Here is a 24,513-nt window from a genome sequence, read left to right as displayed (position 1 = left end):
TGCGAAGATATGTGAACATAAACCGTTGCCATTTTGTAATTTTAGTGTGTTAATATGAAGTTAAGAGATGTATGTAATATTTATACTCCGTAGTTCTTTCTTTTTTTCGAGGATGATAAATTATTGTATATTATTTTTAAGTTATGAGACAGTGAGACGCTTATTTGATATGATAGGAATGGAATTTGATTGTATATATTAATTATTTCAATTGTTAAATTAGCATAATGGTTGCTTTCATTTTCTATTACAGGTATTTTATCAACTAAAAAAACCTTCAGAAAAAAGAGCCGACAAAAAAATATAGAATTCGTTCAAAAATACAATAGGTTTTTAGTTAAATGCTACTAATTTTAATTCATACTACATTGGATGTTCAGTGCACTAAAGTTTTCGTCATTACAAAGGATTTGACAGCGCTTATATATTGAATGCTGCTAAATGTGGCAACATCAACAACGCTTATTAAAAGCGCTATTATTTTTTTAACAGCGCTAGTGATTCACAGCGCTTAATAAGCGCTGTGTTTAAATGAAAAAAGCGCTATTAAAAGCTTGTTTTGTTGTAGTATGTGTTGGTTTGTCAAGATGTGATCAAAATGTACAGAAAAGGCCAAACTCAAGCCAACTACATGATGAAGCTTGACCTCAAAAAGGCTTATAATACAGTTGAATAGGACTTCATTGCTGAGATTTTGTAGGATCTTGGGTTCCCAAACCACTTTATTCAGTTGATCATGACATGCTTGACTACCACCCAATACTCAATCTTGATCAATGGCTCACCCACAAAGTTGATTATCCAAGAAGGGGGTTAAGACAAGTGGATCCTCTATCTCCCCTTCTCTTCACCCTTTGCATGGAGTACTTTTATAGGGCCATGAAATCCATAGGGGACCACCCTAACTTCAGATTTCATTCCAGGTGTAGAAGTATGAATCTCAAACCTTTGTTTTGCTGATGATCTTCTAATGTTGTGCAAGGGTGAAAAACAAATTGTGCAACTTATTTTGCAAGGTTTTCAGTGTTTCTCTTAAAGTACTGACCTAGAGCACTAGTAGAAAAAACATCATTAGTAACCCCCTATTAATAACTGACTTTGTATTGCCAGTTATAAATTGTCCACTAATAATGGGCTTATTTGCCGTGAGTTACAAATAAATTGGTTCAAGATAATTTTACCAAGCATTAGTAACCTGAAAAGCTAATACCCGTTACGATATCTGGTCGAACTTTTTTGACCTTATTACCCGTAACTAGCAAAGTTAATGTTACAAGTATGCCTGTTAATAATTCCTCTCAAATATGTTCCAAACCCCAAAACCGCTATGTTCCATCTCTCAAATATCTGAAATCTCAATCCCTCCTCGTTAGTTTCTATGCCCCAAAGTCATCTGCCCTTTTTTTTCTATTCGCTGCCATTGCTCCTCCAAAATCCCCAAATTTTCCGTTATGATTCTTTCTCAACAGCTCAATAACAACAACATATCTGGCGTTCTTTGCCTTCCTTGATCGTCTTCTTATGGTAATCTCTCTACCCTAACATTTTATTGCCAATTTTTTGATTAAATTTACTATCGATCAATTTGTGAATTCTTTTATGAATTAGGTTCTTGAAACGATTAGGTTATCAAAATTTGCAAATGAACTGCTTTTTTGTGATTTCTCATATGAAAATGCAAATTTGTTTTTTTATTTGTAAAATCTTTAGGTTTCTTTTGTAGGACATGGGAAGGTGTGAAGTGTTCACTATTGAGCATGATAACCGCGGCCGGCTCCTATTCCGTCGGCACGCGGAAGTGAGAATTGGAAGCATTCTACTTTTAGTTTCCGTAGTTATAACTGTTTGCGATAGGTTATGATGTTATTTTTAGCACTGGGAATCTGGGATAGAGATCCACCTGTTCCAAGTTCTCATCTTGCTTTTTGTTGCGATTTCAATTTTGTTCAACAGCTAAGGATGCTAGGTGCACACTAGGTGTTCGATAAAATGCCAATATCAATTGGTCGATTCTCTGCATTTTCAGGTAGAGTTTATGCGCCATATTACTTAGCACTTAGCTGATTGTTCTAGATAAATAGACAGTAAAAGCTAGGCAAAAAGATGGATCAAGCTAATGGAATGAATCAATTTGTGGTGTGAGAATAACTGTCAATAGAACTTACTTCCTACCTTTCATAACACTTATAACAAGAAATTTTACGCTATTCATATACTCATAATAATTTCGGCTACATGTTTCTACTACAGAGTACTCCATATACATGTGAACATAACAAAATTGATCCTGATATACTGATCTTTACACTTTTCAATTGAACTTTATGCATTCTGTTTATTTGATACAGAAGAGTGTCTTAGTCGTTTATCAAGTAGGATGCTTAATTTTTTGCCCCTTTCAGTTATTTCTATTTTTACCTCTTCAAATCTTTCTATTGAGCTCTATCAATCCCTCACCAAGATTGAGCACTCCCATTCTTTGATTCTTGGGGCCATGATCCTGAACATATTGAAAGATGCCTCACAAAGATTTGATGATGCGAGAATTATGTATCACACTATTCACAATTTTACCCTCTGGGTACAACTGAAGTCATAGAGTAGGATTTTCATTTTAAGTAGTTTATTTTTTTTCTTACTTTTGATAAATGTTAATTTTTTATAGTTAAGAACAATCCTTGATGCTTCTCTTGTATTTTATATTCGAGGTTTGAGTCTACCGTTGTTATATATGCTGGGAGAACAAAATCTATTGTGTTTGTAGACTCTGTACTTGAATTATTTAATTAGATCAGAGTGATGTCTTTGAAGTTTCTAGATGATATAGATTAATGTTTGCACCATCTTTTATATACCTTTGTTGTATACCATCTGTTGCATACCATCTGACAGAGGCATATCTTTTATATGGCCTGGGTAGGCTCGCCCCCCATTACATTGTGTATTTTTAGTTTCGGCCCCCTCCCTCCCCTTCCCCCCCCCCCCCCCTAAAATTTGAGTATAATGGTATATGTTATATAGTATATTGCTTAATTTTTTGTACTGGACCCCCTCGTAAACTTGTTCAACCTTATTGCCACTGCCATCTAATACATTTAACCTTATTGACAATTAGTAAGAATTCTTCTACTAGCTAATTAGGTTCATTCGTTAAACCAGCATCATGTCAAAATTATCTTATGTATCTGCATTTGTTTAACTGATGCAATTTGCAGAATAGTTTAACTAACTTTGATTTTATACTTGACAGAAGTAGTATGGCCGATGAACAAAATGTGCCATCTAAGAAGAGGGTAGGGGTCCATCAATGAGGGTAGGGAATCAAGTACACCTATGTTCCTCGAGTTTAATGATTTTGACTTGTGTAGTGCGGATTGGGAAGCTACCTACAGGAAACAAATTGACGCTTGTGCTAAGAGAATTGATATAAATATGGACGAATATTCGAAGATTGATAAAGGTATGAATTTATGCATCTTAACTCTCATTGTTGGTTGTTTCTGTTGGGTTAGGTTCTTTGTTTTTTGAAGAGGAAAATTGTGGGGCATCAGTTAATCTCTCAAAATTACATTTGACTCCAATCGTATCCTGCTTTTGACTGGAGCAAATGCACTGGTTTTCCTTTATACACGTCTCTCTGTATTGGAATCTTTATGGACAATGGGTTAGAGGTATTTGAATATGAGTCTGTTTGCATAATCTGTGCACTTTTTCCTACTGTATCATTTGATCCTGGAAGTTGGCAGTGCTATCATCTGACACCTAATATAACTGAGTACCTATGCTCCTTGTTTGCCCTCTCTTGGATAATCACCCCTGTTTGATACTGCAGGTGCTATACGTTTATGGTGGTCTCTCTCATAATATTCAGACAATTGATCAGGTTCTTGTCTAATGTAGTTTTTTCATTTTAATTTGTGATATATTCTGGTGTTGTGGCCATTTATTATAACATTGCGTTTTTTTATAAAACTGAAAAGCTACTTGTGGTTATTGGCTTTGTTTTTGTTTGTTATCGAGGTCTCAGGACTTTATAATATTAGGAAAACTAATCTTTAGAAATTACAAACTTCGCACCTGCTTCATTTCAGTAATACAAAGAGTGTCTTCAGACTAATACTCTTGCATAGAATAACCAGGTCTAGTTCTGATGTTTGACACAGTTAATGGTTTATTACTAAGGAATAATAAGAATGAACAAAAATTAAATACTAATCTAATGTTGGGATAGATTACCTAGAATTATTTTATCAAAACATGTAGAACACTGAACACGTGGTAATGTGCTGAACTAAATTAATTTCCCTTGCATTACTATTGATTGAGATATTATTGACAGTGAACATGAATGAAGAACGGTTGATACATGCTAGTAGAGATGCATTGCTAAGAGTAAGGACACATGAAGTTAAGGTACTTATATAGTAATTTAATTTATGTACCATTCTAAGAATAGTAAAGGAAACAGCAAGGCAGGAATTCCGAAAGTCCAGGAGCTTAAGGCGAGTTGCGCTGCCTAGTATGTTTTTCAGTTTACTCACTATTTGTTGTATTCTTTTGGTTAATCACTTCAAGATATTGTGCCACTTATAAATTGATGAAATTTATTGTTTTTTTCCTTTGAAGATAAATTTATACAGAGAACAAAGAAGCTATACCAGGAATACTATGAAGAGGTTTTAACTAGTTTTGTTTGCAGATTGTGTGAGAAACCACAACCACGGTAGAGAAATGTAGTCGTGCTTATATTTTTTTTGTTCTACTTTATTGTTAAAGTTTTATATAATTAGGAGTTGCTATTTAGAATTTTGATGAAAAAATAAGTTTGTGATACCTCATATGTACCTCTTTATTTACTCCAATGTTATACATTCAGATTATTTTATAAATACCATTCACTTTTATTCTTTTGTGTGACTATTATTGTTACTGCTAGCTGCTACATCTATTGCTACTGCGCGCTCTATTGTGCTATTGTGCTATATATATATATATATATATATATATATATATATATATATATATATATATATATATATATATATAAGTAACTGGCATGAAAAGATATCATTACTAGTATATATTCTAGTAGTAACTGGCAATAATCAAAGCCAGTTACGAATAAAAATGTAAAAGTAACTGGCTAAGTCTAATACTAGTTACGAATAGTTCGGTTCTTTTTGTAAAATTTGACATGTAGTAACTGGAAAAAAAACGTCAGTTACGAATAGTACAATATTAGTAACTAGCTTCTGTCAGTTACTAATAATTTACACTATTAGTACCGCCGGCTATAGCAACGGACGATGTTAGTTACTAAAAGCCCATTTTTGCCAGTTACTAATAGCATTTTTTCTACTAGTGGAGGTTAACCCTCATAAATCTTCCCTGTATTGTTGTGGGATTCCTGACCACATGGTCCGAGATTTTGTTGATCTTTCTGGGTTCAATCTAGGGACACTCCCTTTCAACTACCTTGGAGTACCTGTTAGTCCTTGGAAAATGAAAGCTAGGGACTGTGATGCCCTTATTGACAAGATGACTTCCAAAATCAAGATTTGGAGCTCTAGGAACCTTTCTTTTGCTGGCAGAGCTCAGTTAGTGAATTCTGTTTTGATGAGCATTTGTGTTTATTGGGCTCAGATGTTCTTGTTCCCTAAAGTTGTTCTCAAAAGAATTAACTCAGTATGTCTGCAGATCTTTCCTTTGGTTTGGCAACTATGAAGATAGCAGGCCTGGTTCAGTTACATGGGATAAATTATGCCAACCAAAGTCACAAGGGGGACTATGTTTCAGGAATATCCTTCTATGGAATCAAGCTGCTGTTGGGAAAGTTACATGGGATAAATTATGCCAACCAAAGTCACAAGGGGGACTAGGTTTCAGGAATATCCTTCTATGGAATCAAGCTGCTGTTGGGAAACAAGTTTGGGCCATTGCTAAAAAACAAGACAATCTCTGGGTTAAATGGATCCACACTGTGTATGTGAAAGATAAAGAGTAGATATAGTTCACTGCACCTGCTGCTGCTAGTTGGGTAGTGAAGGTTATTTGCAAGGTTAAGCACTGCTGCATTGCTCAACTTAACTCTACTCAGTGGCTTAGTTGTCCTAAATAATCCATCAAAGGAATTTTATATGAGCTTTGCACCCAAGGAGCTAAGGTTCAATGGAAAAGCTATGTCTGTATGTAGACACCTACTTTTGTCCCCATTCCCGAAAGGGAAGGTTCGATGACGAGAACGTAAATCTCCACTTGACAACGCATCTCCTATAAAATAATGAATCTCAATTCCCCTCTTCATTTCACCCGAAACCTGCTATTTATAGAAACCTGCTATTTATGGAAACCTGCTAAAAATGGTAACTGCCGTAATGGGTAGTTGTTAAAAGTGGAAAGTCATAAAAGATAGAAACATGTCAGAATTAGGTGTTGCACTCCAACATAAATCCTAAATGAGATAGAAATTGCGAGAGAATCCTGTTCCTAATACGATTCGAAAATAAGAGTTACGTATTAATGAAAATCCTAACGAGCCTAGAGTTCGTAACGGGCCCAGACGCATCTCGTCATAAAATCAATACGCACTAAAAGACTCGATTAAAGTCTCATACACTCCGGATTCTAAGAATCCTAATCTGACAAAGAAACGGCCCAGACCCTATTTTCAACGCCTGGCTCTGGGCGCCGAAATCTTCGACGCCCAGCCCTGGGCGCTGAAAGTACCCGGGTACGTGTTTTCTCCTAATTCCTCGGGGATTAGAGTTCTACAATTCTATCTTTCCACGAACTCTTTTCTATAAATAGGGCCCTAAGTTCGACGTGAAAAAGGACACAACACACAATTACTATTCTGAGTATTGACTCTAAACCCCTAAGCCTAAGCCTCACGCTGCGAAACTGATCACGCGTTCTGTCGCAATCGATCCAAACATCGAACAGAACGTATCCTGTCCCGTAATTTGAGATTCGTTAAATAAAAGGAGAAATAGCAAAGTCAAAGTGGTTAGTTTTCTGAGAACCGTGACGCACCTCTCAATGGTGCGTCGTAATGTGCCCCTTTTCCATGGTTTAATTGCTTTCCTCGCCCCTTTTATGAACTGTTAAACTAATTAAATCTGATTGTTCTATCACGCCTAATAAAGATAATATGTCGGGAAATTGGATTATCATGCTAGGTCCCTTAAAACAATCTAAATCAGATAATCGCGTTCGATCTAGTACTATATGTTGCATATTGTTAAAATCAACTCAGATTAGTTTAACATCCCTTCAATTATTTATGCTGAGCTAGTAATAGTTTAACATCCCTTCAATTATTTATGCTGAGCTAGTAAGGATATCCTGCCTCTAGAGTTATCGATGAGCGAGTACTCCTCTCGGTAGTTACAGTCCCCCGAACCCTCAATCTCTACCTTGCGGGTGTATGTTGAGAGATCCCCACACCAGGGATCACAAGGGAACCTACGGCCGTCGTGGTCAAACATAATTGCACTCCCTTTATGTCACGATAACCGGGTTTTGTCAGTTTTTCTCATTGTCGTTAAAAACTGAATGGCGACCCCTATATTACTAGTCAATTGGGTGTAAACTCACAGGAAATCCAATTACACTTGATTTGACAAAAAGAAACGGCACACCCACGAGGGACAAGGTCACGCATTAGCCTCGTGCTTTTTCGACCCCCTCACAGTGGCGACTCCACTGGGGACAGTGAAGGAAATACTCGTGCTTGTAGGTAATCAAAATAGCCGAAGGGTGAAACGATCCTACCCCGCGTTTATTTCCCCATCAAGTTGGGACGACCTGAAAATCAGCATATTAATGTGAACGGACAGAACCGCATAATGAATCTTGGCTCCCTTGATGTTTCATCTCGGGAGTTGGGTAAGGATACCCATCGCCAACCGAGGGGTGCATACGCTTCGAATGTTGTCCACTCGGCACTTTCGCTAGTAGTACACCCGTCCCGAACCCAATCGCTCGCCCATTAGGTCCCTCTCATTGGTGCATGCCCCTTGGCTTACATCGTGATTGGCCTCTTGGGCGAAATTCGTCTGTTGAAGGCACTACCTCGACCAGGGCATGTGTTGGATCTGCGATAGAAGCGGTACCAAGCCAGGCGCAAAAACTACCCATAGAAGCCTATCATAAACTACATGACATATTATTATTGCCTCATGATGTAATGTTAGTTATGTGTAGCGAAATATGTGATTGTGTGTGACAAACAATGTTAGAAAACCAACGACCTTAAAAATTTCCCAAACATTCATAAACCAATTGGCAAAAGAGTTATACCGAAATACGTGTTCCGTAAACCCGAACGATCGCCACGAAAATAAGCGACATTCGGGATGGCCTGTAACGAATCCTACAAACGCTGCACAACGCGTAAGGACGTTATAAGGCAAGCACGCAAAATTAAAGTCGCAAAAACAAAAGTAGACGTAAACAGAAAACGAGAACCAGCCAGGGACGCATTTTCAACGCCCCTGGCTGGGCGCCAAAATTTCTCACGCCCTACGCTGGGCACTGAAGTTGCTGCCTGGCCATTTGGTCAGGCGCAGCAGCCTCGGTGCCCGCGCAAAAAATATGTAGCAAAAAAGAACCATTCGTAAAAAAATTTGCTGCAAGGGCGTATGAAAAGCACTCGATTCTTAAAGAGACTAAAAAAATATATATAAATAACTCTTCGAGTCGTTGTTAGGCCTCCTACGACGACAACGCTCGGCACCAAAACCGAACATGCCAATAACTATGAGTGTCACAATGGGCAAGTGTTTCGAAAATCCAAAGAATAACCAAAAGAAAGAACCAAAAGTGTACCAACAAGAGAAAGAGCAAGAAACCAATAGAGAGAGTCAAAGTCCAGACTAAGTAATGCTTGAAACTTTGGGGCCTAAACTTTAGCTTATCTTATGCATAGGACTGGTCCTGCCACTTGGTGCCGATCGGGAAATCAAAGGTTAGTGCGTCTCGAAGATACATCACCAACACCAGGTTTAGTAACTCCAAGCTTCGTCCGTCATCCCTCGTTTCAAGGATCTCCGCTTCCCCAACCTCCATTCGCACCCTCAAACATGTTCATCGAAGAATTGCGAGACCAGATGGCCCAAATGACCCAACTCATGGGCCAACTGAAAATGGAAAACGAAGCTTTAGCGGCTGCACAAGCCAAAAATGACCTCGATAACAAGAAGAGGATTGAAAAAATGGTCCTACAGCAAACCATGGGGAGCAAGTACTTCTCCCTCGATCCTGAACCTTTTCCTGGCAAACTACCAGAAAAGTTTAGTTCATCTGACTTACCAAAGTTTAAAGCCACGGACAATCCCCGTGATCATCTATTAAGCTTTGTGAATGCTATGAACTTGAAAGGCGTGGATAAGTCCATGTATTTACCTGCCTTTCCTTTGTCCTTGGAACCTGTGCCGCTCAAATGGTACTACCACCAGGACCCTAAGCTCTTCCCCACTTGGGAAGACTTTGTCAATGTCTTCATCAAGCAATACTCGTCGAACATGGATTTTCATGTCACCATGCGCGAGCTGGAAGTTCTCTTCCAAAAGAAAAATGAAGGTTTCACAACCTACTTTGCTAGATGGAGGGACCAGGCGGTCCAGCTGATCAATAGGCCTCCCGAAACAGAATTGGTCCAAAAATTCATTGACAACCTGGACCCGGCTTACAGACAACACCTTAGGTACCTGGGACTTGACACTTTCAAAAGAGTTTATGATCTGGGAATAAAGATCGAGGATGACCTCGCGAAAACAATACAAAGTAAACCCACATACAAAAGCAACGCCTACAACAGGGGCAACACATCCCAAGCCCAAGAAGTCCATGCCGTAGAGGAGACTCCCGCCCGAAGAAACCCTGGAAGATGGGTCCGAGACCGAAAGTTTGCCCCACTCGGGTCGACTTTGGTACAAGCCTTTGAAAGACTAACCAATCAAGGAAAGTTAAGGCCTATAGGCCCCACCCGTGACCCTCCTGTCAAGAACAAATATTGGGTCGAAGGTACTTACTGCAAATTCCATCAAGGAAATGGGCATGACACTGAAAACTGCTGGGGCCTAAAACATACGATCCAGGACATGATAGAGGATGAAGTGATACCGCTCCCTAACGTTGGCAAACCCAACAACAAAAAAAGCCCACTCGGCTCTTGTCACCTCTCTCTCGACCAACCAGAAAATGAGAACTTCGACCCTACAGTGTATATTACACCTCAAGGTGCACCACTCGCTGTGGTCCCTATGGATCGAATCGAGGGAGATGTGTGCGGTGTGTGGGATGATGATGCTGAAGATATCTACCTGTCTCAAGTCTCGGGCCAGGACCTTTTTACTGAAACTTGGCCCGGGTATGCTCTCATTGACACCACCCCTCAGGAACCTGAAGTTGACAATCTCACCCGATCCGGAAGGATATATCAATCGGATATTTGCCCACCCCCTATGGACGATATCCCAGTCAGACAAACTCCTGAGAATGGACGGCACACCACCGTCGCGGAAGTCATTGAAAATCCTCTCTTGAAGCAGCTAAAAAGAACCAAGGCCGAGATTACCATCTGGGACCTCATGTGTACTTCAAAGGAACATCGCGAAAAGCTTATCCGCTCACTTGACCTCATCTCGGTACCTACAGATATCACACCTGACTCATTGGTTAGCCACGTCACGAGAGATGCTGGAGAAAAGGCCATAGTTTTCACTGACAATGACTTGCCCAAGGAGGGGGGTGCTCATAATAAAGCCCTCTATCTAGTGGTCGGATGCAAAGGACAAAACATCCCCCTAGCGCTCGTAGATAACGGTTCAGCAGTTAACGTTTGCCCATTGCGAACCGCCCATTGCTTGGGGCTAGGAAACGATGACTTTCAAACCTCCACGCAAGGGCCACGAGCCTATGATAACTCTCGAAGGCCTGTGTTGGGAAAAATTAACCTTACCATACAAACCGGGCCTGTGGCACGCACCACAGAGTTTCAAATAATCGACATCAAGCCCACTTTCAACCTCCTCTTGGGGCGACCTTGGCTCCATGACTTGGGAGGTGTGGCTTCTAGCTTGCACCAAATGGTTAAACTTAACCATAACGGGGTAATACTGGAAATCCGCGCCCCTCCCCTCGACGTCAATTGTACTATGGTTGGAACGGCCGAAGCTGCAGACGACCTTTATGGGTTTCAAATGGATGAAGCAATCCAGTTCGTCGAAGATTATGATCCAGCATTCCTAGACCCGCGCACATCCCTAGAATGCTGCTAGCTCAAGGTTATTTCCCAGGAACCCCATTGGGCATAAGGAAGAAGGAATGCACTTTCCATCCTTTACCCAACAAATCTACTCCCTTTGGCTTAGGCTATGAACCAACGGAGGAAGATATTGCTGACCGCCTGTCTAGGCTACACCTCAACAAGGCCAAACAAACCACCCTCCTTCCCCCATATCAAAGGACCCTTAACGGGATGTTCATTCGGGAAGGAGAAGAACACCCATGCTGTGATTTCCCTGAACCCTTCGTTCAGGATGGCTTGCTAAAACCCGAATTTGAAATTTTCCATGACTGCCACACCTTGGATAAGGCACCCCACCTCACCAAGGACAAAACAGCTGAAATATTGGACAACCAGGCTCTATGGACATTGTTTAACGAATCGAGGCCTATGGAGGACGAGACTGTGATGACTACCCTAGCTTTACAAGATGAAGGTTTCGATCCAACCCGGTTAATCTCTCCTGCATCAACACTAGAAGAGATCGAGAACGGATGGGTGAAGACATATCAGTGGGTCAACGCCAAAGGAATAGAATTCAAGATGAGTACCGGTGAAGGACCAAAGTTTTACGAGACTAAACCCAAGGCTTGAGCCATATAGAGCACCATAGTAAAAAACGCCTAGTAGTTCTTTAGATTGGTAGAAAAAATAAAGACTTTAGATGGTCCTAAGACCCCTTATTTCAGTGTGTTTTCCTTACTTTCCGAATTAATAAAGGCGTAATATTCCTCCTAAAAACTTTATTTCTAACACTAAATGAGCACCAAACGTACTTGGAAAGAGGCAGCCCACCCTAGGCCCAATAAACAAGGCCCACTCGGTCTTGAATCGTGACATCGAAATTCATCAAACCCCAAAATGAACCACATTATGATATTACCAAAACATAAGAGTCTAACCCATGCAACCCAAAGAAAGCAAAAGAAACCATGCAAATGTTGCTCAAAAAAAACTCATAAAAATAAACACCGTCCCCGGCATCAACACGCACCTCGGCCCACTCAAAAGCCTACACAAAGATCTTCATATCCTCCACACACTAACCCCATTCTCAAAACTGTTTCGAGTCACGAATAGAAAAAATTAATCCGGACAAAAATGCGTCTCACGCTAACAGTCAAAAAAGCCTCCGAAATAGCCTCAAAATTGATTTTAATACGAGTAAAAAAGGCAAAGCACAAAACAAAAAATAATAAGTGCAGAAACATGTGAAGCAAGCGTCGAAAAACGACCGCCCATAAGTCATTTTCAGCGCCCAGGGCTGGGCGCCGAAATCTTTGACGCCCCAGCCTGGGCGTTGAAACTCTCTGCCTACCTAAACCTTTTTCCAGAAAGTGTTCGTCATTTTATCCGCACATAACGGAAAAATAACGAACACTTGGGGGGTACAGCACGTATCTAGATATGCGTACCAAAAAAATAGCCGTACAAAAAAAAAAAAAAAACAATTTCATACACAGCTTACGGAAAAAAAAAAAAAAAAACAGCAGACGAAAATAATGATACCTCACTCATTTGACCGATTAAATAATATGTTTCCACCTCAGGGCATATCTATTAAGACCTGGCATCCTGGAATTTATTCTAGCTAGAACTACGCGCGATCTGATTCTAACAAAGATACGTAGGCAATCCTATTTATGGATTCGGTCCAATTAAAATAGCAAAATATATATACATTGTGCAAAAGTGTTAGACATACATAAAATGAAAAAAGAGGAGAAGCAAAAAATGAAAGTAGGACTAAAATACGCCTTTATTAAAAAATGATGAGAAGGAAAACAAAAGTGCTAGGAATAAAAAACAAACACAACTGAAATAAATAAAGGGCACCTACACCCTAGCAAGAACTACACTACTCTAGTTCTTCCGGATCATCAAATAAAGTCTTGTAGAGAGCAATGTTCGCAGGGTCCACCCCCACAGGTTTCTGCACTGCCCCTATATCAATCTCCATAAGAACCGGCTCCTGGATACTAACTTCCAAAGATGCCGAGGCTTCAGAAACATTCCCAGTTTGAACAGTTACAGCCTGCTCAGCCTCAAGGGCACAGAAAATGGTGGGGGAAGGATCATCAACATCAACCGGATTAGTCACTGGTTCTACTAGCGGCTGAGCTTTCCTAACCCATACATTGTTCCGGCGACGATCTCCGCGAGAGCTTGCATTTCTTTTAGCAACGGCGGGCCCCTTCATGTTAGGCATCTTCTTAGGCCTAGAACTGGAACGGGGAGGAACCTCCTTTCGCTTTCGATCAGGACGAGCTTTCACAGTCTTAATACCATGGGTGCGAGGATTGGTAGAATCACGGCCCTCATACCTAACCCGAATACGTGGTATCAAAAGATCAGCCGGCTCTCCATTTCGAGCCTCGGTCCTCACAGCTTTATCATCGGAACTCATCCATAACTTGTAGTTTTCAGAAAGACCCACAAAGCGATTTGTAGTTACGACCCAACGCGGGAGACCATCATAATACTTAGCCCATGCTTGAACCCGTGCTTGTGAAAAGGCCGCTACTTTAGGTGGTACCGTATCAGAAAAGGGGATGGTCTGCCTTAAGCCGTATTGACGCATGACTCGGTAAGGGAAGATATAAATGGGCCGGGATAACCCGAACAAAGAAACGTAAACCGATACATCAGAACCCCCCCGTCATAGTAGTCAAACCCCACCACGGTACCACTCACTTAATAGAACAGATACCATGAGTAAAAAAGGAGGCCGACTCGGCCTCGTCCTGGCCTCGGTGCAAACACTTTCGGTTACCCAAGGCTATAGGGCGATAGTGTTTAGGATCGGCAGGAATTTCTAAGAGCCTAAGTCGTTCCATGAGCCAAATCTGCGAAAAACGGGTACGATAAGATCAAAAAATAATAAATAAACAAACGAGGCCTATGGCGCAGTTTCAACGCCCAGGACCAGGCAGGACGAGTAAAAAAGAATGCAAAAAAAATGCGCAAGGAAAAGATCGATTACTTGCAGCAATAGGGGGCTCCCCTTAAAATATTCAGATTTGACATCCTTCTTCAGTTCATCCGCACTCAGCAAAGTCTCGGCAACAACCAACGGTATGATGGAATAGCAGCTTTCCATCTGGCTAATCAAGGGGATCAACCTTATGTCACCGAACTCACCATTGTTATTCGACAGCAAATAATGATTCAACAAGCAAAATACAAGGGCTCGAATGTTCAATTTTTGTTCGGTCATATTTTTACTAGGTCTAAAGTGGTGTTTTACAAGCTTTGCCAAATTAACCTCATCACCTACAACAATCTCAGCAAGCATGTTAGCATCTAGTCCTAGGAAAGCCCCTATGGTTGTTTTACCCTCTTCAATGGTGCCAGGAGTGGCAGGAGTAGCATTAGTAGGATAACCAAGGATCGCGGCAAATTCGTCTGGCAAACGACATATTTCGTTACCCCGAAAGACAAAAACATGATGATCGGAATCCCAAAAGCCTAGGGATGCATGTAGGAAGTTATAATCAATATTAATTTTTTGTAAGCCTAAAAGTGCCTCTAAGTGGTATTCTTTCAACAAAGCCTTTTCTGTAGGAGTAAGGGCTCGTAGCCAACGCCTAACAGCCCGTTGGAGTGAGAAAGGAGGAATCGACATAATGAAAGCAAGGAGTGATTAAAAACGCAGCAATTACAAGAGAGAAGGAAATTGAGAGTGATAGAAAATAGGGACGTATCTAGCCCCTATATATAGTTGAAGACATCAAGTGACATCCTGATCCCATTCGGAAACGTGTAAAGAAATCCGAAAACCAAAAATCGCCAGGAGAGGACTTTCAACGCCCAGGGCTGGGCGCCGAAATAATTAACGCCCTTCTTTGGGCGCTGAAAATGCAGCCCAAGGCTCAGATTTCACAAAACGCGGAACAGGAAAGGACTTAAAACCGTGTCGCTAGACGCGAGGCCCTATTGCAATTAAGATCAAGCCCAAAAGCATCTTTAGCACCCAAATATCAAAAATGAATGTTAAAACTTGGTCAAAACTTAGACTCGTCTCAAGGAATATATGTGTACACTTTTCAAAACAAATATGAGCAAAATAAATATCAAGGTCATTCTTCGAAACACCAAAAAAAAATATTGTTAAGTCGTTGGTTTCTCAAAAATGAAAAATGTTTGTTTGTCAAAAGATTAATCCGGGCCAAGCTAAACCAAATATTATTGGAAAATAAACTTTGTCGCCCTGAAACTGAAGTCGCACTCCACGACTTCGTTAAAATAGCATACCACCATAAAGGTCACTCGCACATACGAGCATGACCCCAGACATGATTAAAAGACGTTATAAGTTACGTACCCCTCTTGGCGAAAAATGACCGACGAGCCCAATTGCTTGGGGGCTCGCGAAAAAATATATAAGAGTGTGCAAGGTTAAAATCATGTTCCCGGACTACGCTATACACAATCCCGTGTTTGGATAATCTCAAAAAAAAAACGGTATTTTTTTTAAAAAAATATCGTTAACAGAAATATACACAGTGTGGGCCCACTTATAGGACACACTTAATCAGGAAATATTGCGACCCACCAACAGGTTGAAAACACAAAAGCCCTTCTACATAGGCAAAATGAAAAGAAAGTAAGAAATTCAAAATGGGCTCGCCCACCTTCAACGGGCGGGGTCTGCGTCACTAGCCGCGCGGGTCCTCAGTTTTCGAAAAATAAAGTCTTCAAATTCAAAATAGGCTCGCCATCTTCAGCCGGCGGGGTCTACGTCACAAACCACGTAGGTCCTTATTTTCAAAAAGCACAAACAAATTTCAAAACAGATTCGTCCACTTCTATCGGACGGGGCGTCCACCCTCAGCGGATAGACTCGCCATCTTCAGCTGGCGGGGTCTACGTCACAAACCGCGTAGGTCCTTATTTTCAAAACATCAAAACAGATTCTTCCACTTCTATCGGACGGGCGTCCACCCTCAGCGGACAGGCTCGCCATCTTCAGCTGGCGGGGTCTGCGTCACTAACCGCGCAGGTCCTTAGTCGCTGTAGCGATAACATTTTTTCGGTTTTCCCTTTTTCCAAAAATTAAAGGATTGGTTTTCCTCTTTTCCGAAAAAGAACGATGTGCTGGATTTTCCTTCGTTTTACGTCCCATAAAAACAAAGGGGTTTTCTCATTTAGCTAGCCCTGAAAATGAGAATCTTTAAAAACATTTTTACCTCGTGATTGGGCTTGGCCAGGCCCAATTACACTTTATAGCTTTAATTTCGAAAACATCCGTAGCTACTCCCAATGACAAAGTGAGGGAGTTTCTACGCCTCTTTAGATACTTCCAATGACAAAGTGAGGGAGTTTCTATACTATCCGTTGACAAATCCCAATGACACATGAGGGATATGTCGACACTTCAAGTGATGACCCTTAAGTCAAATGTTATCACTCGGGGGCTCGTGAGACCCTCGCAAAAGCAGGTCACCATGGCTTGTGTGACGCACTCCATCTAATACTTTGACCATCGTCTTACTCCAAGACTCTGTCAAAGTGGGGGCTAACTGTAGACACCTACTTTTGTCCCCATTCCCGAAAGGGAAGGTTCGATGACGAGAACGTAAATCTCCACTTGACAACGCATCTCCTATAAAATAATGAATCTCAATTCCCCTTTTCATTTCACCCGAAACCTGCTATTTATAGAAACCTGCTATTTATGGAAACCTGCTAAAAATGGTAACTGCCGTAATGGGTAGTTGTTAAAAGTGGCAAGTCATAAAAGATAGAAACATGTCAGAATTAGGTGTTGCACTCCAACATAAATCCTAAATGAGATAGAAATTGCGAGAGAATCCTGTTCCTAACACGATTCGAAAATAAGAGTTACGTATTAATTAAAATCCTAACGAGCCTAGAGTTCGTAACGGGCCCAGACGCATCTCGTCATAAAATCAATACGCACTAAAAGACTCGATTAAAGTCTCATACACTCCGGATTCTAAGAATCCTAATCTGACAAAGAAACGGCCCAGACCCTATTTTCAACGCCTGGCTCTGGGCGCCAAATCTTCGACGCCCAGCCCTGGGCGCTTAAAAGTACCCGGGTACGTGTTTTCTCCTAATTCCTCGGGGATTAGAGTTCTACAATTCTATCTTTCCACGAACTCTTTTCTATAAATAGGGCCCTAAGTTCGACGTGAAAAAGGACACAACACACAATTATTATTCTGAGTATTGACTCTAAACCCCTAAGCCTAAGCCTCACGCTGCGAAACTGATCACGCGTTCTGTCGCAATCGATCCAAACATCGAACAGAACGTATCCTGTCCCGTAATTTGAGATTCGTTAAATAAAAGGAGAAATAGCAAAGTCAAAGTGGTTAGTTTTCTGAGAACCGTGACGCACCTCTCAAGGGTGCGTCGTAATGTGCCCCTTTTCCATGGTTTAATTGCTTTCCTCGCCTCTTTTATGAACTGTTAAACTAATTAAATCTGATTGTTCTATCACGCCTAATAATTATAATATGTCGGGAAATTGGATTATCATGCTAGGTCCCTTAAAACAATCTAAATCAGATAATCGCGTTCGATCTAGTACTATATGTTGCATATTGTTAAAATCAACTCAGATTAGTTTAATAGTTAACGCATGTCCCTTCAATTATTTATGCTGAGCTAGTAAGGATATCCTGCCTCTGGAGTTATCGATGAGCGAGTACTCCTCTCGGTAGTTACAGTCCCCCGAACCCCCAATCTCTACCTTGCGGGTGTATGTTGAGAGATCCCCATACCAGGGATCACAAGGGAACCTACGACCGTCGTGGTCAAACATAATTGCAATCCCTTTATGTCACGATAACCGGGTTTTGTCAGTTTTTCTCATTGTCGTTAAAAACTGAATGGCGACTCCTATATTACTAGTCAATTGGGTGTAAACTCACAGGAAATCCAATTACACTTGATTTGACAAAAAGAAACGTCACACCCACGAGGGACAAGGTCACGCATTAGCCTCGTGCTTTTTCGACCCCCTCACACTGTAACAAATTGAGTGTGCCTAAACATAGGTTCATTATGTGGCTTGCACTTTTAGACAGATTGAAAACAAAAGATAGGTTGTTTAAGTTAAATATTGGCACTGATGATCTTTGTCCAGTGTGTGGATCTTGTACTGAGACCTCTGCCCATCTCTTCTTTAATTACACTTTTAGTGTTGCCTGCAGACAGCAAGTCAGGACCTGGTTGGGATTCCAGCAAGGTAGGAACTCCATCATTTCACTCTTGAAGTGGATTCAAAGATATGACAGGAGCAAAGTCCAGAAAACCATCATGTATGCTGCTATTGCTTGCTTGGTTTACAATATCTGGAGAGTAATGAATTCTGCTGTGTGGAACATGAAGGTTCCAAGTATCAAGTACACTTTCCAAATCATCCAGTTTGAAGTCAAGAGTAGAGTGACAAAACTACTCAGCAACAAAACCTGTAATAGGGATAGAGACTGGTTTTCTAGCCTATAAGGCTTTGGTCTGTTTAGCTAAGTTTTCTTAGCTCTGCTGTTTGCTCCTATTTCCCCTATATATGGTTAACATGATAGCTTGGTTGTAAAATGTTTGGTTGATCAATAAAATTTATTACTTGCTTGCCAAAAATAAATATTGCATTATCTTTTTTAGGAAACTAAGATAAACATGAAAAAAAAAAATATAATTCAATTACCATAAATGTTACGGAGTACTACATAATATATTATTGGAGGAAAGTTGAATCAATGTTATTTTTTCCTTTATGATTTGATTTTATTTGTGTTATTATAATTCTTAGTCTGATAACAAGTTAAAATAATATAGATGAATGAAATTCAAATGTTAGTCTACTGCTAATAATAATACATGGTAAGTACGAATGTTAATTAAAATAATAATACATGGTAAATAGACTAACATTAAAAGTTCATTTATCAAAATTGTACTCAACTAAAACTATGTTGCATTTGACTAACTCAGTTATGCTCGAGCCTTTTCAAAAGTAGTTCTTGGATCACTCTTTTATGATAGAAAATTAGTCTTGGGTCAGTCATTCGGGTTTGGTAAACTTTGTTAGACTGATCTAAATACATGTATACAACTATAATCCTTAATTTTGTATTGTAATATGCAAATTTAGTTCATTTGAATATTTTTTTACACAACTTTGAATTTTTACTTTTGCATATATCATTTTTACTTTCACGTTTTCTGATATCACGAGTATTTTATTTAGTTACTATAGAAATAAATAATTTATTTTAGTAGTAACCGTCCTAAAGTAGTAGTCGTATATGGTAATGTTTTGGAAGCACATTCTTAATTACACATTTACACTCGATGTACAATCAATGTAGTAGGCGGATGTAAAGTTACCCTAAAGTAGTTAAAAGTTACCTAGCTGATATAATCTAAAAGTTACTCCCTTCGTATTTTATTAGAAGTCACATGTTGACCAGCACACGTATTAAGGAAGGCGAGTTGAATCTAATAAAAATAATAAAGCAAGTGAGGGAGGGAGTAATGAACAAATAAAAAAAATGATGAGAAAATTATTTTTAATCAAAGCAGAGAGGGAGTTTATTGTAGTGACGGTCCTTAGAGGAAATTAGATATGATAATAATTAGAAGGTAGAGTTACTAAAAATGGAAGTGTGACTGCTAATAAAATACGACTGAAAATGGTAAGTGTGAGTCATAAAAAAATACAGAGGGAGTATTTAGTATTTAGTGATGAAATTTTCTTTTTAATTAAAATTTCCCTTTTAAATCACTCACAACGTATGAAGGTAACTACGTAAACCTTTTAAAAAATTTACCAAAACATAATATTTATTTTTAGGTAAATTTGCCAAAAACAACCTTTTAAAACCATTTTTTTGCGAGAAACAACCTTTAAATATTATTTTTTTGCGGAAACAGACCTTAAAGTAAAATTAATTTGCGAGAGACAGCCTTTTGGTGTTTTCAGGCGTTACCAAAGAATTTTCGGTTTGGCTTGACTTGTGCCGGTCACGTGCTCTTTCTTTTTCTTATTCACACCCTTTTCCCTCTTTTTCCTCCCATATAAATGGGAATTGCTTTAAAACCTAAAAAGAATCTGGAAAACCTTTGGAGTTCTCTGCACCCACCATTCATGAAGCTCAACCATCAATTTCCATCCATTGAATTATGTAAGTCATGAATTTCAAACGTCACTTTGTTCACCTTCTTAAATTGAATGTTTTTTTTTCCATTTTTGGTTAAAATTTCTGACCTCGTCTCACCGTTTATTTCCGTTTTTGGCTCTGTTTTCTCTTGCTCTTTTGTACTTCAATGACGCCCAATAAAGGAAAGAGGAATGCAATTTCATCCAGAAAAACGAATCAATTCACAAAATTGGGGGAAAAAACCCAAACTTTCCTACATTAAAATTAGGAAAAATTAATGAACAAAATTTACCAAAAATTTGTGGTAGAGTGTCGACAATCACTTAATTGAGAAGCAATCTACCAATTTCATCCAAATGATTCAGCAGGAAGAGAGGGGAAAAAAATCGGTGGGGGAAGATGAAGAGAGAGAGAAGAATGATTTTTTTGGGGTTTTTTTTTTAATTTATTTATTTATTTTGATTTCTGGTTCAAAATTGGTTTAAGTGGGGAAAATGGAGGAAATGAGGGTGCAAGTACGGCCAAGTCAAACCGGAAGTTCTTTGGTCAATGCCTGAAAACATCAAAAGGCTGTCTCTCGCAAATTAATTTTACATTAAGGTCTGTGTTCGCAAAAAAAAATTTAAAGGTTGTTTTTCGCAAAAAATGGTTTTAAAAGATTGTTGTTGGCAAATTTGCCTTAATTTTATATATATTGTTTATCAAACTTTATTATACTTTTATCAAACGCTAAACGCTACTATTTATAACGTTTGACAAAAGCTACTTAACCGCTACCTCTACTGATAACCGCTACCTCACTCACCTCACCAAACACTTAAAATTTTTACAAGTAGCTTTTTGAATAGGTCAAACGTTACCCGCTACATCAAAAGCTACCGCCGAACACGCTCTTAAAATTAATAAAAGTTATCAAATTGGATAAAAGTTATCAAATTGGATAAAAGTTACTCCCTCTTTCTCTTTTTGTTCTTCCTAATTGGAATTTTTTTTGAAATAAAAAATCAAACCACGAAGAACATTTAGAGACGGAAGATTACCTCAATGTACAATAAATTTATTGTACACCAGGTACGTGCTACACCTTTTGAAAGCACAAGTCTAATTTTATTATTTAAAGGTCAGTATATTGATAACCATAATCATGCTCGAGCGTAAAAATCATGATTGAATCCTAGTCTTATATGATTGTCTTTATTGTTTAGTCTTTTATTAATACGAATATCCGTTGGAGTGGCAATGTAATAGTCGGATGGAGGAGGAAATTGGCCAAGGATTTTTCTCTTTTATTTGTTCTTAGTTGCATTAATGAATAATGATGCTTACATTGTCATTTCGAATGATAATATGGTTAATTGGAAGAATTTCTAAGTCAAACCTTTTGCAAAAGGTTTTCACGCACGAGATATACAATAACTTAGATAACTTATTCTAAAGAAATATATTTATTAAAATGAAAAACTTATTACTACAAAATACTCCGTAAATAACTTTTATGTAGTACATATATAAATGTAATTTTTAAACATTTTGAGTTAACTTTTACTCGGGTGCACGGGTCTTTCTATGGCTGGCTTGTCATGATTGAGTACTAGGCAACTCCAATAGATTCAAGCGCCAGATGACGAAAGATCCTAAATGCTACATATGTGGAGCTGATGAGAAAACATCTCTACACATTTTCAGAGACCGCCGTGCTGCTCGCCTAGACCGACATAACTTTTATCAAGCCCCCTTGAAGCATTGGGTTACGATTAACTGCAGTGGGGATGGAGCAGACATGGTAATTGTTGTGGGAGTTTTTCCTTATGTTGCTGACGAGGAGGTATGCGGTCCAGGTAGAGATTAGTCCACGTCACATCCGGTTGAAGTACCTACAAAACAAGAATATTCCCGTAGGAATATTCCCTCCGATGCTTAAGTAAGATTGGAGGTTTTTGGAAGAATAAGATATATAGTATTAAATTAAGAGAGAGAGACAGAGAGAGAGAGAGAGTTGATGTAATCAATGATGAAGTATTTTTGTGTTGAAACTTGTGCCCCCCTTTTTTTAGGGAAATGGGGTATTTATACTACTTGACTTATATAGGATTAACCCTAAATAGGCAAGTTCTGATAGACTAATAAATGAAGAGAGGACAAGTGTCTCTATCAAGATATTCCTCTTTTGGGCCATGGGCCAGAGAAATAAATGGACAGTTTGTCCAATACTTGTCAAAGAGACCAATCAAAGAAGCCAAGTGGCTAGCTGACCAATTTGAGTGTGCCACATGGCACTTGTAGATTGGGCCACGTAGGCCGGGAAGATTTACCCACAACATTTGCCCCTCAAGGAGGGTAGTAACGTAAAGTCACTTGGTTATTGCCATTTTTGATTTTTGGATTTTCCCTGCCTATCTTTTTTGGCTATGGATGGTGGCCATGTGTCCAGCCTTCCATTGTTGCCCCTCTCTTATATATAGAGAAGGGGTAAAATTTTCTTAACCTTTTAGATCTTTTCACTCTTCTGCGTTTTTAGATAGATTTTATTTCCAACCTGCTCCCGTCGAGTTTATAGTCGAGTAAGGAGGACGATAGCCCCTCTTTTTGCCGTTCAGTCTCCTTTTTATCACTGCCCAGCTTCGTGGTCATCTGCTCCGTCATTTTACCAGGTAAATCTCTATGCCTTTGGTTTCAAGTTTCTTTTTAATTCGTGCCTTTCTTATAAGTCTTTCGTCATTATTTTGCTTTTATTCAACTATGTGCCGTCAGTTATGCTGACGGTACCTCGGTTCTTGTGCCGTTGGGTTGGAACTTCTAGATGAAGGAAATAGTGCCCTTGGTCCAAGTATGCATTCAATGTTAATTCTAATAAATGCGGTTCAATATTAATTAACAAGTTAATAATTCAGTGAGATCAAATGAGCTGAATGCCTAGCTAGAGGCCGCTTCAGTTCAAGTGGAATTAATGATTTATCCACAGCTTACTCTTGACTGAACCCGTAGGGTCACACAAATAGTACGTAAACGGATCAAGTATTTAATGGCATTAAATACTCCATCTATGGGTATTCGGAATCGAAGGATCTTGGTTTCAGTGGGAGCTGAGATCGTCACAAGCAAGAAATGAATACTCCGGAAACGATGATATTGCCGGAAACGGAAATATGGATCGTATCGGAAATATAAATATTATCCAAGTCGTAGATGTTGCCGGAAACGGAAACATGGTACGTATCGGAAAATGTTAATGAAAATGGAAATATTGCCGGAATCAGAAATATTGCCGGAAACGGAAATATTGTCAGAATCGGAAATATTACCGGAGTCGGAAAATAATTCCGGAAACGGAAATATTAAATATTTGTTCGAAACGGAAATTAATTCCGGAATCGGAAATATTAAATATTGTTCGTATCGGAAATGAATTCCGGAACCGGGAATTTAATCGGAAGCGCATCGTACGAATAAGCATCGGACGAGGCCTGCCGGACAAGGCCCAGCACGAAGCCGGGCCATCGCCCAGCAAGCCAGTGCGCCACAAACGCCCCAAGCCAAGGCAGCACCCAGGCCCACCGCAAGGTAGGCCCAGCACGCGCCAAGGCCACGGCAGCGTGTGGGCCTCGTGGCGTGGGCTGCGAGCTCACGGGCCGCGCGCGCATAGGCGCCCCTCGTGGGCTGCCGTGCGTGTGTGTGTATTTGTGTTCGTACACGAATCCTAAAGCTATTTGGATTTGATATATGATTAAATTCCTAATCCTAAAAGGATAAAATAATTAAGTCAGAGTCCGACTAGGATTCTAGTTTAATTAATTAGTATCCTAATAGGATTCCAGTTCCTTTTCCATACCTCTATAAATAAGTGCCTAGGGTCATTATTTACAGACACAATTGAAGTATTCAAAAGGTAAGTTTTTGAAAGAAAAATTCAGCCATACACTTGCACTAACCTAGCCGAAAATCCTAGTACCTTAAGGGCGATTCTAGTTGGTCAATCTTGAGGCGGATCCGGACGTACTGTGGACTATCTACGGAGGGACGACACTTGGAGTCCTAAAGACTTGTTCTTGTTCGGTTCGGGCGCAGCTAGGGAGGGCACGCAACAAAGTG

At 39.7% G+C, this 24,513-nt stretch overlaps 1 protein-coding gene and 1 long non-coding RNA gene across 7 annotated transcripts; both read left to right on the top strand.

Annotated features, from left to right (window-relative positions):
- The first annotated feature begins 1,232 nt into the window (after window positions 1-1,232).
- On the top strand, window positions 1,233-4,904 carry LOC110802852 (uncharacterized). Of its 6 annotated transcripts, none has more exons than XR_008926445.1 (6): window positions 1,233-1,524; window positions 1,724-1,798; window positions 1,954-2,026; window positions 3,254-3,460; window positions 3,833-3,883; window positions 4,340-4,904. It is a non-coding gene; the product is annotated as an uncharacterized lncRNA (long non-coding RNA). The 6 variants fall into 6 exon arrangements; XR_008926444.1 differs by having other exon boundaries at window positions 1,236-1,524; window positions 1,711-1,798; window positions 3,251-3,460; XR_008926443.1 differs by having other exon boundaries at window positions 1,242-1,524; window positions 3,251-3,460.
- A 13,421-nt stretch (window positions 4,905-18,325) lies between these two features.
- Window positions 18,326-18,769, top strand: LOC130463550 (uncharacterized). Its single transcript, XM_056832712.1, has one exon. The coding sequence runs from the start codon at window positions 18,326-18,328 to the stop codon at window positions 18,767-18,769; it is 444 nt and encodes a 147-aa protein (XP_056688690.1).
- The last annotated feature ends 5,744 nt before the right edge of the window (window positions 18,770-24,513 follow it).

The sequence above is a fragment of the Spinacia oleracea genome, chromosome 1, assembly GCF_020520425.1.
Source record: "Spinacia oleracea cultivar Varoflay chromosome 1, BTI_SOV_V1, whole genome shotgun sequence".
NCBI lineage: Eukaryota > Viridiplantae > Streptophyta > Magnoliopsida > Caryophyllales > Amaranthaceae > Spinacia > Spinacia oleracea.
This window is presented reverse-complemented; position numbering and strand designations above follow the sequence as displayed.